The 10,000-nt window shown below is 28.1% G+C and overlaps 2 protein-coding genes across 2 annotated transcripts in view; both read left to right on the top strand.

Moving 5' to 3' along the window:
- Positions 1–5,960: 5,960 nt before the first annotated feature.
- Positions 5,961–8,863, top strand: LOC130678090 (uncharacterized). The gene is made up of 5 exons (XM_057485079.1): positions 5,961–6,035; positions 6,148–6,481; positions 7,661–7,888; positions 8,061–8,241; positions 8,622–8,863. The coding sequence occupies exons 1-4, from the start codon at positions 5,961–5,963 to the stop codon at positions 8,081–8,083; spliced, it is 660 nt and encodes a 219-aa protein (XP_057341062.1). The 3' UTR covers positions 8,084–8,241; positions 8,622–8,863.
- The window catches only part of LOC130678092 (uncharacterized), a 1,537-nt gene continuing 398 nt past the window's right edge, over positions 8,862–10,000 (top strand). The window contains exons 1-4 of the mRNA XM_057485081.1: positions 8,862–9,011; positions 9,082–9,279; positions 9,362–9,683; positions 9,751–9,963. Coding sequence (XP_057341064.1) covers positions 9,647–9,683; positions 9,751–9,963 — 250 coding nt within the window. The 5' untranslated portion in view covers positions 8,862–9,011; positions 9,082–9,279; positions 9,362–9,646. The remainder of the gene's footprint in view (positions 9,012–9,081; positions 9,280–9,361; positions 9,684–9,750; positions 9,964–10,000) is intronic.

The following is a 10,000-nucleotide window of genomic DNA, read 5'->3' as shown; positions in this document are numbered from 1 at the left end:
TTTAATTGATTCTGAAAGCAGTAATATCATTAATATTTTCTAACTTATTTTTTTTTTCTTAATAGCCCACAAACTTACGTAAAAATACATGCAACGTTGGGTGAGTGCCAAGCATTCTTCTTTCATTGAGGATAAAACTTTCAGAGTAATGAATCGCATTTTTAACGTTCTCATCAATGAAAGTTTCATGACTAATGAATACTTCACTTTTCTCCACGAATTTACAATATGCTATATAGTCTTCATTAATTTTCGATAACGCTTCTCCTTTTGATATGAGGAGATCAATGCCACTTTTAATCAGTTCTTTTGGTATCAATTTTAGAATTGAGCTCAGGTCAAACACTTCATCTTCATCTTTAGCAGGCAGATTAAGATTATTCCATTTTCGGTTAAGAAACTAAATAAATTTATTATATATTTTGAAAATTATAACATGCTTTTTTAGTACCATCTAATACTTAAATTTTATCAATACTTACTTTAACATAATGGTAAAGAGAGCCTCTAATAACGACGTTTGGAAGAACTCGTCTTATACCATTTATTAATATTGCGTCGTAGTGGCATGTTATGCACTTTAAATTCTTGATTTCAAGATCCGTAATTAGGAATTTGAAAACACTTTCATATACTGCTTCGCTTCTTTCACCACAGAGAACAAATAATGAAGCGATTCCCTGTTTAATATTTTTATAAGATTAAGTTAAACTATTGCTTAGAATTTAATATAGTTAAATTTCAATTAACCTTGTCAAATTTTTTCAGGTGAAATGATAGCAATTGGCTAAATACTGGTATTTGTGGTAGACACTACAAATGAAAATAAGAAATCATTTTATTTAGAAATTCATCATTTATATTATTGAAATATGAACTACTTTGAAAGATCCTTCGATGGTGATGTCTTCCGCATTTTTAAGAATATTGTGGAGGGTGGTCGATCCAAAAAAAAAAGAAATAGATTTCATTTCATCGCATGCTGTCGCAAACCCAAGGTAAATATTTTTATATAAAATATTAATATCAAGCATTTGCATTAATTGTAATGATGTTGCAGGTTCGTAAACTTGATGTTGTTTGATAGTTAAATCAATAATTTTTCTTGCTGCATTCAAGGATATCGGTGAGTTTTTGTAACTAACAATGTTATTATTATTATTTTTATTATTATAATCACTGCATCGATAATTATGCCCAAAGTGGATCTCTACCTATTTTCAACCATAAAAAATCCATTTTTTAAATTTTTATTTTGTTATTTGCTGAGTTACACTTATTAATATTTCTTTTAAAATTCCGAACATTTTCGTTTGATATTTTTTGCCTTTCGATAAAATATTTACAAATTTGTCATCAAATTAAAGAGAATTTAAAAAAAGGTGTAAATGAATATTAATTTTTTAATTTTTATGGTATAAAATAGGTTTAACTCCTCCTCAGCATCATTTCCATACTTAATAATATTTTTAATACAAAAAAAAGTTACAAAGTTACTGTTTCAGTGAAGATACTTTTACCTTTTCAATACTTTCTTAGCAATACTGTTTAAAGGATGTAGGTCTTCTACTGCTCTTCGTTTCAGTTCATTTCTGATTACATCCTGTAATTTTTTTTCTGGTTTTGGGTGGTTGTGATTTTCATTATCTACCTCAATTGATCCGTCATCATTCTTAATTAAAATCACTTGGCAATGGTCGTGAGTAAATCGTTTGGTGCAATAGAATCGATTATGAAGCTTTTGACAATTGTAATAATGCCAATCTTGATAACAAAAAATTTTTGAATTTTTAAATTTACCTGTAACTTCAATTATTTCCATTTTTAAGTATAAATATTTTTATTAAGTTTTTCAATATTCACTTAGAAAGTAATGTACATCTTAATATATATAAATAGTTTGTTTATTTTTTACGCTAGTCAATTTAAAAACAATTGTACCGATTACAAAATTTATTCATTTGTTCATTTCAATTAGAATGAGTTTTTTATACAAGAATATAATTTTATCAAAGACGAAACTATCATTGTCAAAATAGCTATGGCATTTGTAGTTTTTCAGAGGCCAGAATTGTCACTAGCACAACTCAAATCTAAATTTTGTAAATATTTTTTTTTTTTTTTTTTTTTCATTTAATTAAATTTGATGTCGTACTTTTTCACTGCTGTCGGAATCAATTAGCTTAATTTTCATTTTAATATTTTGTCCAGTATCCTCTATTGGTTATTACTTCCTGCAATCTTTTCCCATATGACTTCAGTAAATTCATACAGTAATTTGGTCTAGTATTTAATTCATTCCAAACTTCATTAACATAAGTGTCCAATTGGTTTTTATTAATAATTTTGTTCTCTGGGCTCCACTTTTTACTTGTCAAACCTACAATTTATAGCCACAATATTAAGTTTTATGAATTTTATCGAAACCTTTAAAGAAAATTTTTAAAATTTACTCCAAATATTTTCAATAGGATTAAGGTCGGGTGAATATGGAGGATGAGATAATAATTGTATGTCAGGGTGTTGGTTGAACCATTCATTCACTATGTTTGCTGTATGCACCGGACTGTTGTCATGCATAAAAGTAATCGTCGGGTATTCGTCAACCGGAAAACGCACTCGTGCAGCTGGGTACATGACATCGTTTAGTATATCCCTGTACTTTTCAGCGTTGAACGGTAACTCAAGTTTCTTCAACGCCATCAAACCTCCCGATGTCATGCAACCCCAGTACATCTCTGAAATCCTATGAGAGTTGTCAATTGAAGCAACATTTGCAGGATGAAAACGACTGTTTTTCTCCCGCCACACCCTCGTTTTATTGGTTGTTGTACTTTTAAAATACTAAATTTAAAAAGATCATATTTATTGAAACATGTATTTGTATACGTATATGTATTACAAAAGAATAGTATATTACATATCTAGGCCAGTAAAATAAGAAAAGTCTCAAATCACATGTAATTGTTAATCGAGGCGAAGCCGAGGCTGACAAACATGTGGCCTGAGACTTTTTTTTTTACTGGCCAAGGTGTGTATACTGTTTACCTTCTCATCAGACCAAATAACATTATTCCACTGCTCTTGCGTAAAATGTAAATGTCGTTTACAATGTTCTACTCGACGAGTACGACTAAATTCTGTCAGCTCAATTTTTTTACAAGTTTTACCGTTGACAAGTCCTTGTTCTTTTAATCTTCTTTTTATAGTATCCGATGAAATATTTAAGCCAGTAGACAGTCCAAAACTTTTGCTTGAATTGAAATTATCTTTTTGAGAAGCATCGTACAACCTTTTATCTTCTTCTGAAGTCGTTTTTCGCGGTCTTTTATTACTTTCTCGTTTATCAATCAATCCGGCTTCTCCATTTTCCTGGTAACGCTTAATCCATTTATTAATTTTTGATAACGAATACCCTGTTTCTTTCGTAATTTCAATTTTTTTGCAGCCATTCATCCACATAGTAATAATTTTAGTTCTAACATGCATTAAATGTAACTTATTATCTACTAACTTTTCCATTTTTTAAAAATTGAAAGTATAAATTATAACATATTTTCGCAAGTCACAAAATGATAATCTTGATCTAATCAATTGATATTAATTTATTATAACTTTTTAATAGACTTATTATAATATCAATTCAGTTGTTTAAAAAAAAAAATTTTTTTTTTAATTGAATGTTTTTTGTTTTGATTAAAGTCAATCTCAGTTTTATTTATTTATCGACAAATAAATGTATTTAATTAAATAACAATTTTTTATTCATTTTTGTAAAATTCAATATTAATAATCATAATAATAAAAAACTTAAATACTTTATCTGTTTTAGATTCTGGTCATGAATTTAACAAAAATTCATGGAAAAAATGGATCCATTTCCTACCGCTTTGGACCATGGCTATACAAGGAAGTTAAAAACACAAATGAGGAAGAATTTATATGTATATCTCATAAATCAAAATCAAATTGCATTGCAATGTTGAATAAAACGTCAAGTGGATATGAGGGTGATTTAACAGCACATAACCACCCTGCACCATTCACAGAAAAAAGGTTTAATTGTACTATCTTTTATAAAATAATTATTCTTGAGTAATTATCTTAATCAACAATTTACCATTAATCATTAAGGCCATTTTCAAATAGCCCCCCCCCCCCCGCCCCACACACTTTTTTAAAATATTTAATGACTCAATGGTAATGACTGTATTAAAATTTTAATAATTAATTTAAAAAAAGTTTAAGCATTAATTGAAAAAAGGGTAACGCAGTTACAATTTCGCCGAGACATAGATTTAAAAAAAAAAAATTATTTACAGTTGATATCAATTAGGAGTTAGAAAAAATTTGTTAAATAAATTCAGTAAAATCTTCATGTCAATATTATGTTTTGGAATATCAAATTTTTTAGGATAAAATTTATTTAATAAATTTCGTTTAGCTCCTTATTGATTTTAACTGTGAGTAATTTTTTTAAAAATCTTTATTTCGATAAAATTGTAAATGCGTTGTCCTTTTTTCAATTAATGCTTCTATTTTTTTTAAATTAATTAATAAAATTTTAATACTGTTATGACAGTTCAAGGTCATTAAATGTTTCAAAAAGTGGGGAGCTCTGTTGGAGAATTCCCTTAATCATATTTGTTTAACTTATTTAGATATAATTATCAACACGAAAAAAGAAAAGAGATGGAAAAATTGTTTGTGAATAAAAAGAAAAAAATTTCTAAGCCTACAATTTTAAAATCTCTAAAAGATTTAGAATGTACCATCACAAACTATCCTCCGATCAAGGATATTTTAAGAATTCAAGTTGTCGCTGAAGACAACTCTACAGCATGTATTTTTTCAACAAAAGAAATGTTTATGAAAATTGGAATCGCCAGTGAAATTTATCTTCATACTACATATAAGGTGTGATAAATCCCATCTAACAATTTTTTTACATTCTTGAGCAAGTCTGTTCTCAAGATCGATAAGTGCTAGTGTCTACGTATGTGTCTTGCTGCAGATACTTACTCCAGAATCTTGCCCAAACACGTGTTACTAGGGATGTTTTTAACAAATATTTTTTTTTTTTCTGAAATATTATTTATTATTCTTCTTTAACTGGCGAGTCTCTCAGTATGTTTTTCGCAGCAAAGTCTACCTTGAATTTTCCTTCGATTAATTGTTGGATATTTTGTAAGACGCTATTGCCACAAATTTCTCATGCGAAGCATTTTGCACTTGATATATTTTTTTTCTTACTCGATTTTTGAAGTTGTGTAATAACCATTGATTGTTTTTATAGGTCCATTTAAGTGACATTGAACATTCTCAGATTATGATTTTTCACATAAGAAAAAATAATTTAGTAATCAATTTTTTTAAATATTTTCAAAAATTGTCCAATTTTTGAAAATGATTAGAACAAAAAGTAAACAGAAAGCTATGAATTTTTTATATTTAATCTTGAGATAAAAATTTTTTAGTGAGGGTAGAAGTACCATTTGTGGCCACTGCTACATTTTTGGACATTCAATACTTGATTTTAGATAATGAAAAAGTATAAAATAAAATTTTCATTTTAATAGTGGGACAGAAGTATCTTTAAAGATATTTTAAAAATTGATTATATTACTGACTCTCTTACAAATTATTGTATTTAAATTTTTTGAGTGTCCAAAACTGGTCCTAAAGTGGCCAAAAACTTCTACCCTATCTCAGAAGAGTATGAGATTTTTTTTTTTTTTTGGCTCTGTCTTACAGAAAAACTATTTCAAAAGTTGGAATTAAATTACATTTTTTTTTAACTCCAAACGTACATTACTCATAATAATTTCTAGGGTATTCCAAGTCTATTTATTATTTTGAGTTCTATCAGTAAAAATTTATATAAAAAAATTTGGCAAGAAATTGTTAGACTATTACCAACAATTAACATAAATCTCAAAACAATTGTCTGTGATTTTTACATGCCGATGGTTACTGCTATAAGAGAAGTTTTGACAGACGTCAACATGAAAGGATGTTGGTTTAACTACATAAAGGTATGTTAGAAAAAATAAACTTCATATTGTAGAGCACTATTTGATAATTTATTATATTTTAAACTAAACTATATACATATTCAAAAATTTTTTAATTTTATTTTGTATCCAGATCTTGGGAAGAAAATGGAAAAATTTTAATTTGCCAGATGTGAGTCATGAAATACTACGGTACTGTTTTGCGATTCCAACGTTACCAGCATCTGAATTTAAAAATGCCATTGACCAAATAAATCAGATAATTAATGATAATAGGGAAAATTATTCAGACTTCATGGAAAGATTAAGAAATTTTATTGAAAGTCTTCGATTGGGATGGCAGCCGTACGCAGAATCAATATCTTTTTATAAAAACAAAAATGATTCCATCAACATTTCAGAATATTTCGATCGGCACTTAGGCAGTGAAATGGGATCGTTGTCACCTAATATTTTTCAATTTTCAGGTAAATGAACGTTAATTAAGTAAATCGGTGAAATATTAACTTGACAGTAAATAATTTTGTAATTATTCAATTAATTTTGTGGATTATACCCACATAACAATCTTTTTCGATTCTTGAGCAAGTCTGCTCTCAAAATCGATAAGTGCTAATGTCTACGTATGTGTTTTGCTGCAGATACTTGTGACCAAATTTAAATTGCAAGCCTAGTGTAAGCCTTACATAAGAAATTCGTGACAGATTATAACTCAATTCTGGAGGAAGACTATAGTTGAAAATACTTGTGCATGGATTGCTCAAGATCTGCTCAAAGCTAAAAATTTATCTTGAGCCTTGAGCAGATCTTGAGTAAGCCATGCGTAAGTACGTACTATAAATAACTGGTGCAAGAAATGCGTCAGACATTTTTCATTGCACCGTGTTCAAGATATCTTTCATATTCTTCCGTACGATAACATGAGCAAGTCATACACAAATCTTGATATAGGTTTCTTGATACATAATCTTGCGAAAGATACATACGTAGAAAAAGATACTAGCAGCTACCCAGATAGCAAAATGACGTCTTGATGAGTTCTGAATGAATTCCTATTTATGATTTGGACGTCTCATCAACGTCTTAAAGAAGTCTTTAAGAAGTTCTCAAGATGTCGAATGAGCCACCTAGCGAACTCAGTAAGACGTCTTTAAAAAGAGTTCTCAAAGAGTTATTTTTTCTAAATTCGCAAATAAGACTTCAGTATGAATTTACCATGACGTCTTTAAGGAGCTCCTAATGTTGACTTCATAAAGAAGTTTAAAAAAGAATACATTTAGTCGTCACAAAACTGACGTCTTATTTACGGAGTCTTCAAGAACTCTCAATTAAGAGTTCTTAAAAATTACACCTTTAAGAAGTCATTATAAGACTGCTTGAATACGCCTTCAAAAAGACGTCGTAAAGCAGTCATTCCGACTTGAATGCTGTCTGGGTAGGGGTCTTGCTCAAGATACTTACTCCAAAATCTTGCTCAAACACGGGTTACAAGGGTACAAATTGAGAAGTTCCTTGTTTGATGTACTGTACTTTTTTAAAGTTCTAATTTTTATAAAAAAAAAAAGGTTTGAGCTAGACGATAAATTTTTAATTGATTATCGAGTATAATATTTATAAAGATAACAATATTGGTAATGTTTTAACAGAACGATTAAAAAGAATTTGCAATGAATCACTGGATATGTATTCAAAATTAGAAAAAGGTTTCAAGTTTGAATTTTATGAAAAAAATTCTTTAATAAAAATTAATAGTAAGATTTCAAAACGTTTGGAGTTACTGGCAGATGGAAAAATTTCGTTAATTGATTATCTTGAAAGTGCAATCGATGAAGACATGTTTAATAATATCATGTACATGTTAGAAGCACCTCAATGTAAGTATCTAAATTATTAAAATTAATTTTCAAGTTATTGTAAATTTAGCTGGTTCGATTTTTTTTATTTTGTAAAGATAATTTTTTTTTTTAATTACTTTCTTTACTCAAAATTAAAATTCCTAAATTATATTTTATTGATTTTTTTTTAATTATAAAATTATGTATTTAGTTAATGGAGACGATGGCAAGTAACATGAATTGGATGACGGATCAATTGAGGTAGATAATGAAAATCACAACCACCCAAAACCAGAAAAAAAATTACAGGATGTAATCAGAAATGAACTGAAACGAAGAGCAGTAGAAGACCTACATCCTTTAAACAGTATTGCTAAGAAAGTATTGAAAAGGTAAAAGTATCTTCACTGAAACAGTAACTTTGTAACTTTTTTTTGTATTAAAAATATTATTAAGTATGGAAATGATGCTGAGGAGGAGTTAAACCTATTTTATACCATAAAAATTAAAAAATTAATATTCATTTACACCTTTTTTTAAATTCTCTTTAATTTGATGACAAATTTGTAAATATTTTATCGAAAGGCAAAAAATATCAAACGAAAATGTTCGGAATTTTAAAAGAAATATTAATAAGTGTAACTCAGCAAATAACAAAATAAAAATTTAAAAAATGGATTTTTTATGGTTGAAAATAGGTAGAGATCCACTTTGGGCATAATTATCGATGCAGTGATTATAATAATAAAAATAATAATAATAACATTGTTAGTTACAAAAACTCACCGATATCCTTGAATGCAGCAAGAAAAATTATTGATTTAACTATCAAACAACATCAAGTTTACGAACCTGCAACATCATTACAATTAATGCAAATGCTTGATATTAATATTTTATATAAAAATATTTACCTTGGGTTTGCGACAGCATGCGATGAAATGAAATCTATTTCTTTTTTTTTTGGATCGACCACCCTCCACAATATTCTTAAAAATGCGGAAGACATCACCATCGAAGGATCTTTCAAAGTAGTTCATATTTCAATAATATAAATGATGAATTTCTAAATAAAATGATTTCTTATTTTCATTTGTAGTGTCTACCACAAATACCAGTATTTAGCCAATTGCTATCATTTCACCTGAAAAAATTTGACAAGGTTAATTGAAATTTAACTATATTAAATTCTAAGCAATAGTTTAACTTAATCTTATAAAAATATTAAACAGGGAATCGCTTCATTATTTGTTCTCTGTGGTGAAAGAAGCGAAGCAGTATATGAAAGTGTTTTCAAATTCCTAATTACGGATCTTGAAATCAAGAATTTAAAGTGCATAACATGCCACTACGACGCAATATTAATAAATGGTATAAGACGAGTTCTTCCAAACGTCGTTATTAGAGGCTCTCTTTACCATTATGTTAAAGTAAGTATTGATAAAATTTAAGTATTAGATGGTACTAAAAAAGCATGTTATAATTTTCAAAATATATAATAAATTTATTTAGTTTCTTAACCGAAAATGGAATAATCTTAATCTGCCTGCTAAAGATGAAGATGAAGTGTTTGACCTGAGCTCAATTCTAAAATTGATACCAAAAGAACTGATTAAAAGTGGCATTGATCTCCTCATATCAAAAGGAGAAGCGTTATCGAAAATTAATGAAGACTATATAGCATATTGTAAATTCGTGGAGAAAAGTGAAGTATTCATTAGTCATGAAACTTTCATTGATGAGAACGTTAAAAATGCGATTCATTACTCTGAAAGTTTTATCCTCAATGAAAGAAGAATGCTTGGCACTCACCCAACGTTGCATGTATTTTTACGTAAGTTTGTGGGCTATTAAGAAAAAAAAAATAAGTTAGAAAATATTAATGATATTACTGCTTTCAGAATCAATTAAAAAATGCATTTATGAAAGTGAAGTAGAATTTCGGACAGTCACAAAAGAAACTAAAATTTCACATGAAGTTAAAATTACTTCATCGTTAATACAAATACAAAATAAATTGAAGAAAAAAAAAATAACGATTGAAGAATTTACAAATAACTTAGCTATAAACAATTTAAAAATAAAAATTGGAGTTTCGTTGAACTGGCCTCAATGTAAGTAAGATGTTCATAAAATTTATAACGTAATTAA

This window comes from Microplitis mediator, unplaced genomic scaffold (assembly GCF_029852145.1).
Source record: "Microplitis mediator isolate UGA2020A unplaced genomic scaffold, iyMicMedi2.1 ctg00000130.1, whole genome shotgun sequence".
NCBI classification, from domain to species: Eukaryota; Metazoa; Arthropoda; class Insecta; order Hymenoptera; family Braconidae; genus Microplitis; species Microplitis mediator.
Note: the sequence above shows the minus strand (reverse complement) of the source record. Positions and strands in the feature narration are given on the sequence as shown.